The following is a 17,387-nucleotide window of genomic DNA, read 5'->3' as shown; positions in this document are numbered from 1 at the left end:
AAACAATACATGTTTGCTTGGTAATTTAATCGCCGATTAAGTTAATCAAATTTCGATTAACAATTAATAAGTCTATAAAGTCTAATATATGTATATACAATGTGTTTTTTTTTTACCTCCTGTTGCTGACCTTTTACTATTTTTTATTTCCAGCCTTTTTGATTCTTATCTTATAATTTCTTCGTTTTTGCCCGAGATAAAAGTTAAATTTCGGAAGAGACATGAATGTCAATAAAACAGTTTATAAATATGGAAAAAGTCAAGAGGTAAAAGTCTGTAGATTAGGTTTAAATGCGTTATTCAGGGTAAAATAAGAATAAACCGTAGTATTTCGTAGCGCAATGTAGGTGGAAGAGAAGTGGATGTCATATCTAAGTCAATTATTATACTTATTATGTGTTTATTCTTTCTTTGTAATTGTAAATATAACTTCTCGTTTAGGAAGTCATAAAATTAAAAAAAAAATTCTTTCCTGAAAGATATTACTTTCTATTTATTAATACATATATATATACGATCTTATTCGACAGGCCCGCCTCTCTTCTGCATCGATTCGATTGTCAGTTCGACCGTGCAACTCGTCGTGACCGCGGGAACGTAAAATGCGGCGTGTTCGCGGACGACGTCCGTTTCGCAAGCGTACTAATTTGATCCACGAGCCGCGCGTTCCCGAGGCAAGATGAAAGTACCTCGACGGTGATCCCCTGCGAAGTTAGAGTCCTTATTATCTCTGGAACCTCCACGGTGTCTCGAGTCACACGCAAGTGGGATACAGCATGCATGTATATCGCGAATGGCGAGAAGGGGGATGCTGAAATTCATGCACACGCCGGCGGTCACCGACGTTCTCCACACCACGACCTGAATCAGTTCCTATTACCGCATCCACGAGACGTCTTGAGAAAATCCGGCTGCTGGATCCTATAAGAGTCCCCGTGAATTCGTTGTTAGAGAGATCCTTTTTCGCCGCAGTGGCCGTGATCCGATCTGGACGTGCGGGTGTGCAACGTGCTCGTCTCATAGGGATCCTGTTAAGGATCGATAATTGACAATTGATAGCGCGACGATGACAACGGTGGGTGAAGTGATGAATCTGTGTCCTCTCGCAGAATTTCTTGCTCACTTATTGTGATAGTTACCGGCCTTCAATCTAAAAATCTTGAACAATTTTAATCCCTTTGCCTCACTAGAATATCGAGTGCACTTTATTAAAAAGGTCACAACAAACGATACTCACGATTTGATTAAATTGGTAGCTATAGCTTCACTGTGTGTCTTCGCGTCAATTAAAAAAATGTTAAAAAATAAAATTTTCTAATTCCAAAAAGTTCAAGTTCAATTTTTCATTTTCTGATTAATTAGATTTAACCTGATGATGTAAAAATAGTATTGTTCAGGCGATGGTTTTAATTAAAACTGGTTAATCTAAACTAATAGCTTTATAGTAAAAAGTAACTTTTAAAGTTACCTCATTACAAATCCATCAATTTATTATGGTTAATCGTAGCTTAAAAAAATACAGGTTTTATATTATTAAGTTTAAGTCTAAACCAATAATTGAAATAAAGATTGAAAAGTCGGGCCTTAGAGAATAGATTTAAATGTGGATTTTTCGTATTTTTATATTTAATCTAATATTAAAATTTGAAATTTCAGTAAATTATTAATTATGAAATGCACTAGATATATTTTTAAAAAGATATTTTATAAAGATATTTAATTTAATATTATAAAAAAAATTTTGAATAATTTAATTTTCACGCAGAAATTTTCTGTAATGTATGATATCCGAATTCATAATAAATTCTTGAGTTTCAAGTAGTTTGATATAATTTTTAACATTTAAAAATTGAAAATAATTTGGTGTAAAAACCTAGAAAATATCATAAATATATCTTTAATGCAAAAATATATTTATTTTGTAATTTATAGAGAAAAACTGAATAGAAGATAATGAAGTTGCATAAACAATTTCTATACTTTAAGTTTTACTTAAAGTAAGGAAGGAACATAAATTAGTTTCATATAACACAAAGTTCCTTTGACAGAAGGAACTTTATTGCGAAGCTAATTTGTTCCATCACTTCTGAGACGCTATAATTACAATTCGTATCGAGTAATTATAGTCCCACGCGATAAATTAATTTATCTACGGATTTATTGTATCATTAGAAAGGTAGACGATGGTAAGCAGGCGTCTCGGCAGGCGTATTACATATACGGATTTATAAATTCTTATGCATGCGTGTGCGCGTGTACCAATGTAATTGCTTCATTGCGACTCACGGTTACTTAATCAAATCGTGATGTATCACGAGAATGGGATCGCTCTCAGTTTACAGCAATACATTTTTTTTTTTCTATTTATGTATGCTGTGTGTCAATACTCTTACTAATCAGACTGCATTGTGCAAAAGTAAATTAGGTCGCAAACTAATTGTTGTTCGCCATTTGAATTTAAAACGTTTTGTATTCGATTCAATATTTATAGACTATAAATTACTTTCAATTATAATGTATGAAACATTTAGAAAGAGCAACATATTAAAAGAGTTATAATAGAAAATTATATATTATGCTAAAATAAATTAAATTGCAAACTAATTTATCTTAGCTCAAATTTAAAACGTTTGTTCTCGACTTCAATATCTATATAAATAATTTCTTTATAATGAAATATTAATAAATAATAATAAATACGTATATCAAAAAGTTATAACAGAAAATATAAATATAAAATATAAATAAGAAAATATAAAATTATATGATTAATATGAATTTTATTAAAAATTTGTATCATGAGTTTTCCTTCTCGCAAGACTTCATGTCCTTTCGAAACTCGACCTTTTCGCAAATTGTCAGAGAGTCAGATCTCCGATCAATAATCTATCAGCGTGGAAAATACTACTTATGCACATGAAGTTTTTGCACTGTTGTATCTGAAATGTCGGATTCAATAGCGCCCGAATGTAGATATACTCCCAAGTGAAGGTGAGCAGAAAGGAAGGCGAAAGGGTGAGTTTTGATACGCACTGTCGAGCATGTGTGTCTTTATTCAAATCTCCTTGAGGACTAAGCTTAGCGCGCACGTGTTTTGTTAAGGCGTAGGTGTGCTTACTTGAAACGATGTAGGAATACCGATGGTATGCGGAGATATAATGTAACTATACTGTAGCGGTCGTGAAGAATATTGCCTTTCAAAGTGCAATGTTGCTGGCTCCAATCCTGCTGGGAAAAGTCTGTCTTGTAGTATTCGCAGGGAGGGCAGTATTCCGCAAGCAGGTCGTAGAAATGATGTAACGTGTTACGACGTTACGTCAAGAGTTTATGTTATAATAAATTACTCCCGATTATTCTGGAGAATATTGTCTAGAAGCAAGAATAATAAGTTAAAAATTGATAGCACGAAATTGTTAAAAAGAACATGTATTCTTAAAGTTTTCTTGTACGTTATATGTAAATGAGAGAAATTAACATTTTGTACGATGAAAGCTAAGAAATGTGTTGAAAAACAAATAAATATTATAGATATTTTTAAAACCGATTTAACTATTTATGAATAAATAGAATCATATTTGTTACATTAAAAAAATGACGTAAAAATACATATATAACGATCAATGGAATATTGATGGATCAACTATACCTTTTCTTTTATCAAGCTGTTGCACATAAAGCGTTTATATTAGCGTGTAATGGTTGATGATAAAAAAGTTAATGGTTAAGAAGTCCCATAGAAAGCTCTATAAAATATGAACTTTCTAAATCGAGAATTTCAATGATGTGCTATACAATTAATGTAATTAATAATAATTTTTTTAGTGATACAGACGACTGCGGCACACTTCTTTGCTATTCACACATTTTTATAAATTAATAAATATTAATGCAATTATGATATGCATAGAAGCATTTTTAGAAACGTATCCACCTTGATACATTTCTATGATACGTATCTTGTACAATCCATTATATAGTTCATTTTCTGCATTGTAATTAATTATAAAACAGATTTTTATTTGTCATCCATATGTATATGATGACGTTGAAGCATTCGCTTCAAATTTTTTCACAAAAATAATTTCTGCTTTAAAGTTTTAATTAAATTTGAAATCGATTTCTTTCTTGTAATGCAAAATGGCATAACAATAATATTTTACAAATTGACTAATAATCATGTTACTAATTTCTATTAGAATTTATTAGAATTTATGAAATCGATTTGTGTTATAATTTTGTATTGATTATTAATGTGTGTGTTACACATTCTATAATAATAACAATATATTTAGTAACGAATTAGATTTAATTTTTACACAGTAACTTATAAACTTCAGTTTTATATAGATATAAAATTTAGAAATTTAAGAAGAAATCATGAATAGTTTTATCGTTGCCGTTAGCTGGTCTATTTTTCTTTGCGAATAAATCTCTATAATATATATAAAAGTAGGTATATCGTATACGCGCATACATCTGCGAGTAATACCTTGAAACCCGAGTGTGTAATGTGATATATTCTAGCTTAATAAGAAAATTTTTTATGAAAGCTGTTTAGAGTTTCATATGTATTGAATTTCAATAACCGTGCATTGTAGAATAATATCATTTTTTTGAATTATTAAGAAACTCACGGATATATGTAATATGTTTTGTAACACAGAGACATTCCAACGTAATTTATTCCCCCCTCCCACGTATCATACTTTAATAAAATTTCATAATTTTTTTCTGAGGAGAAATCGACTCTAAAGTACTCATACAATATACTCTAGAATTTCTAAATCAGAGCCTTTTCTCACGTTTTTTTTTTCGTAATTCGGCTCACAACTTGGAGCGAGTGCTTCAACGTCATTATACACATGTCGACAAATGATAAATCTCTTTTTTTATGAATCACAATGCAAAAAATAATTCGGCTCTGATAACAAGATACATCGTTAATTATAAGATTAAATTACTATTTTGATTCTAGATAACAGTGCAGGTGTTGGTGCTTCTCATGGTGACTGTGGCCAGTTCCTTACCGCTCGCCAATGTGCACGTGAAATTCGTATCGCCACCTAATATATACGAGCATAGCGTTACAACAGACGGTTAGCTACTGATTGCATGATGAATTGATAATGCTTTATATCACATTAACAAGTTGAGATGCTTTAACTTATTCGCTTTCATTTGTTTTCAGGAGATCGAACGGTAGCCCAAAAGTCGTTTATATCAATCGGCCGACGAAGCACAGCCAAGCATTCTAAGAATCTCGGTGACTTTTTATTTCAATACTTTGTACAATTATTTTAATGTAAATAATTAGGAATAGTCAGAATTAATCCTAATCGGTATACACTCCAAAATTTTCTTAATTGTATGTATTCGTGGATCTATAAGTGTGCTTTAAATTTTGCTCAAAGTGTAAAATAATGATAAGTTCAAGTAATTGATCAAGGTGAAATTTAACGTTTTTTTTCATTTTACCACCAAAGGTCAAATTCAAGGAACAATGAGTTTATATAAGATTGTAAAAGATATTTCGCACAGAATGTCAGAAATCCGGGTTCCGGCCGAGGTAATATTTTTCGCAGTGAAAAATTAATTATTTACAGTTTTTAATAGATTATTCAATATTAGTAAGATCGATATAAGATGCGTAAACAGCATCAATAATTGTTAAATTGTTAGTCAATTTTACTCGTGATATTACTGCGGTAGTTTATTAGTGTTGCGTTTCAAAAGTCTGAAAAAATTTCGGAGCGCAATCGAAGAATTACATTCGCAGTATATAAATTCACACGCAATTATTTAGAAGCACTCGTGATCCAGCATAGACCGCTGTGACATTATCTCGTTCGGTTTAAAAGATATTTGTCATAAATAATTTTTTACAATGTACTTGAAGAAAATAACCGATTGGACCAGCGAATATACCATGATTAGAGTTAATATAATATCTTTTAAATGACACATACTTTCAGTGAGAAAATTTATATATCTGAGATTCATTTTTACAGATTATAATTATAGGACGAGTTTCCAACAAAATCATTTACAGCATGTGATATCGGGTTCGGAAAACGCTGAATCTCTGTGGCCAATTGGTGTTTTCCTGCCACCAACTGACATCAATGATCTTGGATATAGCTGGCAAGAAGTGTCGCAACGAGTCCCCAATTTCTACAAATCACAGCGTAAGACCATCTTTTTTCAGAGATTTACCGACTATAACACAAAAGGATCTATATCCGCTTTTTAATTAATGTTTTCTGTTATACTTTTACGTTTTGGGCAAATCGCACCCTAATTTTTCACCTTTTTTTTTATATACAGGGTGTCCCAAGAGTTTCTTCCAATCGCTTTGTGTATAGATAGAGCGGACTAAACTTAGTTGAAGTCCTCTATCACTTTACAAATTTCGCAATGGTTAGATATATAACCGAGATATTAATTATTAATAAACGAGATATTAATTTTTAAAGATAGCCGAATATTGGACTTTAATAATTTTTTCTCAAATGCATCAACTTTACAGAAAAATTGCAAGGGACAAAAATTGTGTATCTTCTTCTCATAGAACTCTAAACATTTTTTTAGAATTTTATGAGAAGAAAATAAATAATTTTTATCTCTCGTTATTTTTCTGTAAAGTTGATAGTATTTGAGAAAAAAATTATTGAAAACCAATATTCGGCTATTCGGAACACCCTGTATATATATATATCTATCTATGTGTGTGTGTGTGCGTGTGTGTATCGTTTCCGTATAATTTTTGGTTCCAATTGCAGAACGAGATCCATATTTATTGACCGACCGTGAAGCAATGATAGCAGTCAAATATCTCTATGGATTAGGTGAACTTTTCTTCGATAATTATCCTCATGTAAGAGCGATACTACGAAATCAGGAAGAAAGGAGACTGAACGGTTTGCATGGACACGTTTTGGGCAGCCTAAATCCTAGATCTCCGTTTCACAGGAAAGATAGAAAGGATCAACTAATCTAAGAATGATTTACGTTTATATTATTGGGCACAAAAATTCAAACATGAGCTGAATTTTGCAGTACGTAATATATGTTTTTATTACGATTTCCAGAATTTTGTGGATATACTGCCACAAGATGTAACAAGTTAGAAACTAACGTGTATTTTCGGAAGGAACAGGAATAATATATATTCAAGATTATGTTTTAAACTAATAATTAATAATAACATATAAAATGTCCCACCAGTGCTGTGTCAATGCTTAATGGCAAATTTTTGTATAATATATTTTTCTCAAATTAATTCCAAATTAACAAAATTAATTAATATACTACAATAAAACATATCTAAAAATACATTTATATTAAAACACGTCTTACTTGTGATTACTTTATGATATGCATTATAAAAAACACATTATTTTACACATATATCCACAACATACATCCATCAGAGTGCTAATTCCTAATTCTCGCAATTTCTATAAAGTATTCACAGAAAATTTAATCACTTTAATCCATCCATATGATGAAGTCATATATGTATACATCCTCAAATAAGCCATCGTGTTAAGCATAGAGCTATTGTTATTAAAGAACTACTGGCGATGGTCATTTTCATCGTTCCATTACAAAGATCTCCGTAACACAGGCACATGTATACTTTCTTATAATTCCACACGGTATAAGCGCATCTCTCTTCGTTGTCATCAGGACCTCGCTGGAAGCACAATCTCTGCGTGGCGGTACCATACTCTGTAACATATAAATTTATTATCATTTTTTTTAGAATAATATTTTTACAAAAGAACATATAATGTAACTATATCAATTTTAAGTCCTATTTATATTATTAATAATACATATTATTTAATGAATAATTTTATTAATAATGTAATATGAATATAATATTAAATAAATTTTATACAAAATATGTATTTTTATTAATTTTATACGAAATATGTATTTTTATAGAACATTTTTAATTATGTTGCCAAATAAAACTTTTTTGAAAGAGAAATTTACCGTTGTTTAAATTTTGACTCTCGATGATTTTTCCGCACCACCCGGAAACGCACGGTACCGCGTCGATGCCTTTTTCAAGCGTGATTTGCGTAGAATTCATAGTGAAAGGATCTTTGCACGAGCCTAAGTCTCCTCTCGATCTGCAGCTTACGCATCTCCGAAGAATGCCTGTAATAACGCGACGAATGAAACTGTCACTTTTACCTGCTACTGCTTAAGCGTCATTTCACTTGCGCTGCATAGACATCGAAGAATTGATAATATGCAACATTTTCTTATAATTTAGCATTAAATAAAGCAAAATTATTTGTATAATATTTATTGTAATTTAATAACAATTAATCTGTATTTAAATCAGAAAATCAATTTTATTTATAAGAAATAGAAATAAATATTTATATAAATAAAATACTAGTATTTCATCTCTTATTAACAAAAATTTTTTGTCAAAAATGAAATACTGATTAAACCTTATAAAGTTACTTATTTTTTCGTTCACAATTTCAATTAAAAACAATTCCACAAAAAGAAATTTTGTCGTATATGTTTACCTTATTTATTAACCATTATTCGTCTATTATAAAAAAAATGTTGCTATTTTTTAAAAAGATATTTTAAAAAATATAAAAAATTTTAAGAAAGATGCAAATAAAACAATTAAAAAAGTTCTTTGACTCGTGACAGAAACTCACCAACACATTCCTGAATCGTGATTATACAAAAAGTCAGGATAATTGCTTGGACGCTTGTTTGAAGTTTCATTCTATTTCGTTTTTAATCTGGAGTCAGTCTTTTTGTAGTTGGAGCCTATCAGCTCGTTAATAAACACGGTAGACAACAAACCAGGAGCTACGATAAAACACAGCCATTTTGGAACTAAACTTAACTGTCTGGAGACAGATATGTACGCCTTATAGCTGTCTCTACCAGTTCCCCCTTTCACTCAATTTTAAGGTCACAGTGTGCCGAAGAAGATCGGTTTGAGGGAACGCGAAGGAGATAGCCACGAGGTCTCACGAAGCGTTCTCGACCGATAACCAGTCACATAATGTTTCAAACATCAACAGATTTAACCGCAATAATAATAAAAGTACGTGATTGCGAATGATAAAAATATGTAGTTAACAGTATCAGTCATGCACAAGCAAACTTAAATAATTAAACATTCTCCTGAAAAAATTTCAATTTTAGTAAACACCTAAAAATTATTGCGAAGTAAAATATATCATATATTTATAAGGAAAATTATCAGTCTAAGATAAAAATCTTATCTATATATTATGATACAATTATTATGAATTTATATAAAGTGTTAAAATAATTTACATTTTGATCACGATATTATTCAACTTCCTCTTCCAAAGGATCATCTTGCGGCAAAGGTTGAAATTTGTTTTTTTGTCGACAGACTACTATTATACCCCCACAATAGCAGATTGAAGTCAAGAAAATTACAAATCCTAAGTAGCCCAAATGCCGAAAAAAAGCTATAAAAAATAACATAAACGAACAAATTTATATATACACAAAATGTTATATAAATGTTAGTCATTTTACAATTAACTATTTAATAATAAAACTTTTATTTTTGTTGTCATATATTATGTACTTAATAATAATTTTCATTGTACAAGTTTTAACTGACCTTGCGTCAAAAGCCGAGTTTTAGATACAACGATGATTTTCATGCGCATCATATTAATATTATTCACGTAGCAGGTGTAGTTACCTTGTTCTTCGTGGGACACGTCTACATATCGAGAAAAAATATGTATAGTGTTTAAAATTTTTCATATATATATAGAAAAACTATTAAATTCTTGTTATGTGTTTGAATAATAATAAACAAATATTTCTAATTATGTACCTGTAAAATTTTTAAAGTTAATATACGTGTACTGTTAAGTTACCTGTTAAATAGAGCGTTGAAAAAGTATCTACCATTATTCGAGCTTCCTTATCTTTTTGACGAAATGACTGAGTTATTCCCTTCTTCAAAGTAAGCGCGTCCTTTTTCCAAATTACTTGCGACTCTATAGTCGATCTACATTCAAAATATATCGTTTGTTTCCAATTTTTCTGTTTAATTACATAAAATATTCATTACGCGCACAAGAATTGACCGAATTTTGTATCATTAGGCTAATTACTCCGGACAAGTTACGGCGAGATGCGCGCCTTCGGCGAGAACGTATCGTTTGACATAGCGAAACTTCTCGCCTTTTTTCCTTTTTTTTACACGTGGACACTTCTTGCAAGGTTCTGTTAAAATAAATTCTGGCAAATATCGTACGATACGACTGATACTAGGAAATTCACTTTGAAGCAGGACAGATCTGAAAATGTAGTGTTTTTAAAAATTTTTTCATGTTACCATATAAACGAATTGCTGTTAGAAATTTGCAATTATAGACATTTACTTGCAAGGAAGCATCGGGGATCCTCGAAAGAAATGTATAATGATAGAATCATTTTTCCCTATCATCGTCTAAAAGATAGGTATTAATCAAGTAATTAGTAAAATAGTGATGAAAGATTATAAAATCGTTAAAGTTTGATTACGTAAAGACTAAAAATACACATATATAACACTCGCCGAATTTATGTTGCGCTGTAATCTACAATAGCCTCTGCTGGTTTTAATACCGCGATTATTTATACATTGTTCACATGGACTCCAGGAACCCCATTCGGATATTACTTGAAGAATTACTCCTTCTTCACGAATCTCTGCTAAATAAGTCATTTTCGAGATCTGCCGGAAGATACTTTTCTTTGAAATCGCATTAATTAAAAAAAAATATTAATCTTGTCACGGCGCGTCATGATTACTAAAAAAATGACTATTAAAATAATTCTCTGTCTCATTCTTTGTTTAAATAAAAGGACAGAATGTATATTTCGTAATTTTCCTTATAGTCATCTAAGGCTGAAATCAGACTACGCATTGAAGATTGAGATTGAAGATTGAAAGATTGAATTTTGTCTAATCAAAATAATAGGAGTTAAAATTCCTTTATCCTCATTGGTCAAATTTCAATTTTCAATCTTCAATCTCAATTTTCAATGCGTAGTCTTTGATTCCGGCCTAAGAGTTCGTTAACTCACTGCAAATTTCGTATTAACAGGCCATAAATATATTTCTTGATATTTTTTCCATTCTGTTATGTTTCCTTTTTCTAAAAATTCTCCGCCAATATCCTTGAGAAGTGCTACTCAACAAAAATAAATATTAATTTTAATATTCAGAGCTAATAAATATAATATAAATATTATTGACGCAAAGAAAGATTATAACAAGAACGGAATAACTAAAGCTAACATTATAAAAGCGCTCAAATTGAATTGTAATTAATAAGGAGAATATCATAATTGATTAAAAATTTTTAGTAAGAATTTGTCGTTAAAAGTAAAGTTGAGTTTTGAAATATGCTTTCAACATAGTGTAATATTATAACAAAATGAAATGTTATATCAACTGCCATGTTATTGTACGTTCGATCCTATAATTATATTTTTTTTCTTCCTCTTGTCTTTCTTTGCCATGGCATCGATAAATGCCGGCGTCGATGTCCGTAAAACTTTTTACGACTAGAGAAAGATCTGGCATTGTATAGATTCTACTGTACGAAATGTTATTATCCATTTCCAACTCGACTTCCTTTTCAGGTTCTTCTCGATAACGATCTTGATAATACCAAATTTTTGATTGAGGTTCTTCATGGTCATTACTTCTGCAAAAATTTAGTTCCCAATAGTTTACTAAAAAATTTATCCTTTAGGAAAACATGTTTCTTACGTCCTAAAAAAGTATCATAATTAAGATAATTAAAGAAAAACTTTAAAATAAGCTAGATGATTTCGACTAAACTTATTAATTTAATAAACAATAAATTCAATCGACAGAAATGTTTAAAGCAAAATTTTGTAACTATATGATTTATTTTGTTACTAATTTCATTTTTTCTTCCCATACACATATATAAAAATAATATATATTATTTGACAAATTGATCATCAATTAAATTAATGAGAATTTGATCAAAGTCAATCACTTTAAGACTTAACATCTCCGTCTGCAATCATATTTTTACTTCCTTTGCAATCAGGACATAGCTCTTTTATTCTGCCTAAGTTTTTGTTCTAGGTTTTTAAAGAATTTTGTAACTAATGTAAAAATTCAAAGTTATATTTGTCAATATCTCTAGTACATTAACAAATAGTTTATTATCTTAAATGAAATCTTTATTGAATAAAAATTAAAATTTGAAGAAAATGAGGAAAAAACAGAAATTGTTCAAAAATAATTTAGCAATAAGAGAACAATAAGAAAATAAGATTCTACCTTTTTTATTTTGGAGAAATTTGAAGGTATATATATAAAATTTCACTTGTGCCAAAAAATCCAGATAGTAGCCAGAGGATTAATAATTTAAATAATAAATAAGAAAGGTGTCGCTTTTCTTTGAATTTATAGATGTATATTTATTCTAATTACGTATCTGAATAATCCTTACCAAAAACGACAAGCTAGCATAATATTCGTATTATTCTCAGCAGCGATGAGCAAATATTCGTCGTTCTCTTCAGATGTAATCAATCTGTCTTTATCTCTGCAGTACTTGTTAACGTTTACACGCGTACCATCAGTAGCCACGCAATTTCTACTAGCTAAAGACGCAATAATGATCCAAACGACGTACATAATCGTTTTGAAAAATTCAAGAAAATTAAAATACAAACGAAAAGAAGTGTCGTCCATTGAAGCGTAGTATTTGAAGTAAGAGGCGAAGAAACTGCGCATGTCCAGCTGCACTGTTCGCTCGACTTTTCGTCTCTCTTTTGCTTCTTTTTCCAATGACTATTATTATTTTTTAGTAAGTGCAAAAGGTGTAACTTGTAAAATCACTTTTATTAATAAACATATTTTAAGAAAAGAAGAGAAAATAGCTGCAAAACAAAAAATTCTGCTGCAAGGTACAAACTTGCAGGTGAACTTTTTGTTTTGCACCTATTTTATATCTGTTTTTATCTTCCTTTCTTTTCAACGCTAATATATATTACATACTTTATTTTAATTTAAACTGCATCTTAATGCAGCTACAAAGAATGGAATTACTCATGCATTAAGATGTACTAATAATTTAAGTGGTACTTTCTTTAAAAGAAAAAAAAAATAACTACAAGATTCAAATTTTTAACTGGAGCTCATCGCGCGAATTTAATAGAAATCATATTAATATAAACGAAGAGGTTAACTCATCTTCACTACTATAAAGTCAGTTGCTTATAATTACGTTATCCAAAATAAAAAGGCTTGTATATATATAATTATTCATTGATTCCAGAGATAAATTCTTTATATGGCCGGAACATCTCGAGAGGTAGCAACGCGGTGCATTGTGTGTTACTTGATTAATCGCCGCGCAATACATTTAGGAGGTCGAGAATTCGCCACAATGATGGATTTTTGCATATCTTACCGACCCCGCGTGCACCGAAACGCGTCGTACGACTTCCGGGACGGCGCCAATCGCCAACCAGGTCCGGCTACACGAGATGGCGGACCGATGAACCCGATAGAGTCGGAAGTACGTACCCATGATGCATCACTGATTGTCAACATGGCGGACGTGGTTGAAAGTGAGTAAACTTTGCGTTTATTTTCGGGAAAATTGACGAGACGGGCGGCCGCGGGCGGTCACGGTGATCGACGCCCGCGGAATCCGCGTTCCCGATTTAACGGTTCGGCGAACCGCGCCGCAGCCAGCGCTCCCGTACCGCTCGCAATTGCCGTTCGAACGACGATTGGGTGCGGATCGGGTTTAAAATTTCAAAAATCGCCAACACACGATTCAAGCGGGATTCCGCTGTGAATTCCGCGCTCGCCGTTATTCCGTGGCCGAGCTCGACGGCGGAGTGTCTGCATGTCGCGTCGATCCACAGCGTCGCCCTTTGGCGACGACCGCCGCGGGTCCGGCCGCGCGCGCGGACTGTTTATCAAACATCCCCTCCTGAGTTTGGTTATGTCGTCTTTGCTGTACTGATGAAGCACGGTCGATATTCCCTCGCGATTTTGTCGTACCGCCAATTCAACGTTCTCGGAATTTTACTATCGGACCGAGGGAATGTTTGTATGCATTTCTCCATCCCTCGTAGTTGAATTCTCACTTTTATATTTTGCCGTGAATGCGTTGGCTATTGTCATTTCAAGTTTCAGCTTAGGTATATCCGTTTTTTTTTAAATTTTTTTAAATTTCTTGATTTTATTCCTTGACGCGATATAAATTTGTATGCATCCTAGATATAATATTGCCGGTCTTTACCAGTAATATATAAAAATTGAAACAATTCTTACTAATAATTTTATTTGTAGATTGTAATGCTATGTGTGACATGGATTTTACGTCTGAAGAAACTACACGTAGTGATTTTGAACAAATTTGTTCAGGTGAATCCGCGGAAGTATTGCTGTCGATAAAAAATGGTGGATATCCAACCATTGATGAAATTAAGACAGAGATAATTGAAGATGATACGATGGATATGGATGATCCACATAATTTGAATCATTCGGATCAGCAAATGGATACAGAGGAGTCAGAACCGATACCGGAACTGGGACCTGCGGCTTTAGGTCTACAAAGGGTAGGCACTCAGCCACCTTCCAAGCCCAATCCCCCAACACAACCCGTACAGGTATTGAATCGTAGAGGGATGCCAGCGAGAATTAGAAAAAAGAACAAGTTGTTCTATGATGACATCTTGATCAATCATCCACATCACAGGTGATTTGTTCTTATAATTAAAAATAAAAATTAAGTTTAATTAGATAGATAAAAAAATGATAATTGCGTATAGGGCTAAATCTTTTTAAATCAAGAATTTTAATTTTTCAGAAAACTTTACTAAATTCCCTGGCTTTTCTCTGATTTCTTTGACCATTTTCAGTTTCTTATTTTCTTGATTTTCAATTTTATGACAGTCCTCTGAATTAAATATTTTTTTCTAATTTAATAATATGTTCATAGAATCAAGAAGGATCCTTCGGCTGTAGACGCAAAACAATCTCCCAAAAAGATGATGCGACCGACGCCAGTGAAAAGACAGTCTAAGATGTCGACCACACCAAAAAGTACTTGTTCATCTTCGCAATCACAACCAACAACTCCTGTAACGACTCCAATCAAGCAAGAGAAGGAGCCTGATAAGTTGGCGCAACTTACATCACCTGATCGTAAAATAGGGCAGAAAATTGGCATGAGACTGAGAAACTTGTTAAAGTTACCAAAGGCGCATAAATGGGTTTGTTACGAGTGGTTTTACAGCAATATAGATAAGTATGTACAAATACAATCATTGTATTTGATCTATATTTTTTAGTATCGGAGTTATAAAATCAGTTTTCCTAATATTCTATATACCAATGTTTCTTGCAGGGTGTTATTTGAAGGCGATAACGATTTCATGATATGCTTAAAAGAATCGTTTCCACAATTGAAAAGTCGCAAACTTACGCGCGTGGAGTGGTGCAAGATTAGAAGGATGATGGGCAAACCGCGAAGATGTTCGCAGTCGTTCTTTGAGGAAGAGAGACGTGAGTTGGAGAGGAAGAGGCAGAAAATACGGATGTTACAGCAGAGAAAGACGACAGACATAAGTAGTTTCAAGGATCTGCCATCTGAAATACCATTGCAATTAGTAATCGGTACGAAAGTAACGGCAAGATTAAGGAAACCTCAGGATGGTTTATTCACTGGAAGCATCGACGCTGTCGATACCAGTAATAATACTTACAGAATTACATTCGAAAGAGCTGGACTTGGGACGCACAGTGTCCCTGATTATGAAGTCCTGGTATGTTGTTTGTTCGCTCCGATGAAAATATTTACGTTTATATTTATATATTAATACATGATTTATATTTACTAGTCAAATGAACCGCCGGAAACGATCAGCTTGACATCATTCTCCCAGAAATTCAGACCACGGCCTTTACAATATGCATCTTCATCACCATACATGATGAAGTTATCTCCACGATTGACCAATGACCCTTTAATATCGAACGCATCTGTCTCCATTCCGAAAAAGACCAATACCGGTGGAACAGTGAATGGTTTTCCACTCAAGTTGCTTGAACTGATGGTCAAAGTAAATAAGATATTAACAACCAAAAAGAATAAAATCAAAAAATTGAAGGAAATGAATGGAGAAGCTGAAAAAAGACGTTCCTTAGGTGAATCGCTTCCTCCCGATTTCGAAAAAAAATATGCAGGGTATGGTTAGCTAAAAATATATAAAATTTAAAATTATATATTATACTTTTAATATTATATTGTTGTTTTTAGAATTATTGTCGAATTAGAAAGAATGAATGGAGCTCTTCAAGACTTTTTGAATGAGATACAAGAACTGTGTCAGGAAATGGCGCCCGAACCTAGTGTGGCAGCAATGTTGGCACCGTCACATCTCCGAGAGAAATGTAAACAAGAAGCGGCAGATATGGTCGCTAAAAATAATGTAATAAACGATAAAGAACCAGGAAAAATGAATCAATTGGTAACTGATTTGACTGCGTTGATGTTACAAGTGAAAGTAAGATAAATGGATATTTTTGTTAAATTTATTTTACCCCTTGCTTATCCGATACTAAAAACATTATTTTCTTTATCTCGCAGAGCTTATCAGATTCCGATCGAAACGCATATGAGCTCAAAGTACTACAAGGTACCATAGAGCAAATAAGATCAAAACTCAGCCCACAAAATCAGCAAGTGTTTCAAAATTGCGTTGAAATTCACATGCAACACTTTCAAGTAGGCTTAGGACAGATGGGTCCTCTAACGCCATTTATGGCACAAAGAGTTTGAAGAAATGAAATAAGAACTCTCATATTCTCACCAAGTGTACAGTACAACAGATGTCATACGTCGCGATATTTTTAGAAAGCAAGAAACTAATTCTGTATTTTCTCATCTTGTATAGACTATATTAATAATATATTACCATGTAAAGTGCATGCTACACAATATATATATATATATATATAATTCAAGCTAGTTTTGTATATACAAAATATCAGTTCTTCAATTTCTTTTTGACGATACATTCATGAGACACTTAGAGAAAAATTTGTGTACTGTTGGATAATATTATTGAATATATTGTGATTATCTAAAAATGTTCATTTTTCAGAATTTTATCTACTGTATACAAGAACTCGGACCAAAAAAATTTAGTCCAGATAATGGCACGAAATTTTTTGGCTAAATGTAACTTTTGGTACCAGTTCTTTTATCGTAATAGTTATCGGGTTCGTTTAGATTTCGATCTTTTTCGTTTACGATAATTGTACACTTGTAACGGTCACTGTTATCATTAAA

The 17,387-nt window shown here is 32.1% G+C and overlaps 3 protein-coding genes across 3 annotated transcripts; 2 read left to right on the top strand and 1 right to left on the bottom strand.

Moving 5' to 3' along the window:
- The first annotated feature begins 874 nt into the window (after window positions 1-874).
- Window positions 875-7,310, top strand: LOC108778351 (uncharacterized). The gene is made up of 5 exons (XM_018545515.1): window positions 875-1,075; window positions 4,976-5,096; window positions 5,189-5,263; window positions 6,009-6,185; window positions 6,780-7,310. The coding sequence occupies exons 1-5, from the start codon at window positions 1,067-1,069 to the stop codon at window positions 6,995-6,997; spliced, it is 600 nt and encodes a 199-aa protein (XP_018401017.1). The 5' UTR covers window positions 875-1,066; the 3' UTR covers window positions 6,998-7,310.
- A 6-nt stretch (window positions 7,311-7,316) lies between these two features.
- LOC108778279 (QVR superfamily protein rtv) lies at window positions 7,317-12,706 on the bottom strand. Its single transcript, XM_018545410.1, has 10 exons — window positions 12,519-12,706; window positions 11,497-11,732; window positions 11,110-11,213; window positions 10,598-10,756; window positions 10,422-10,489; window positions 10,152-10,337; window positions 9,912-10,045; window positions 9,647-9,751; window positions 8,002-8,169; window positions 7,317-7,731 (listed from the first exon to the last, which is right to left on the bottom strand). The coding sequence occupies exons 1-10, from the start codon at window positions 12,704-12,706 to the stop codon at window positions 7,529-7,531; spliced, it is 1,551 nt and encodes a 516-aa protein (XP_018400912.1). The 3' UTR covers window positions 7,317-7,528.
- Window positions 12,707-13,460: 754 nt separating this feature from the next.
- LOC108778278 (protein lin-9 homolog) lies at window positions 13,461-17,019 on the top strand. The gene is made up of 7 exons (XM_018545409.1): window positions 13,461-13,644; window positions 14,378-14,789; window positions 15,033-15,341; window positions 15,441-15,858; window positions 15,934-16,280; window positions 16,353-16,599; window positions 16,683-17,019. Exons 1-7 carry the CDS (start codon window positions 13,461-13,463, stop codon window positions 16,872-16,874), a joined length of 2,109 nt encoding a protein of 702 aa, XP_018400911.1. The 3' UTR covers window positions 16,875-17,019.
- Window positions 17,020-17,387: the final 368 nt, after the last annotated feature.

This window comes from Cyphomyrmex costatus, unplaced genomic scaffold (assembly GCF_001594065.2).
Source record: "Cyphomyrmex costatus isolate MS0001 unplaced genomic scaffold, Ccosl1.0 scaffold5, whole genome shotgun sequence".
Classification (NCBI taxonomy): Eukaryota; Metazoa; Arthropoda; class Insecta; order Hymenoptera; family Formicidae; genus Cyphomyrmex; species Cyphomyrmex costatus.
This window is presented reverse-complemented; position numbering and strand designations above follow the sequence as displayed.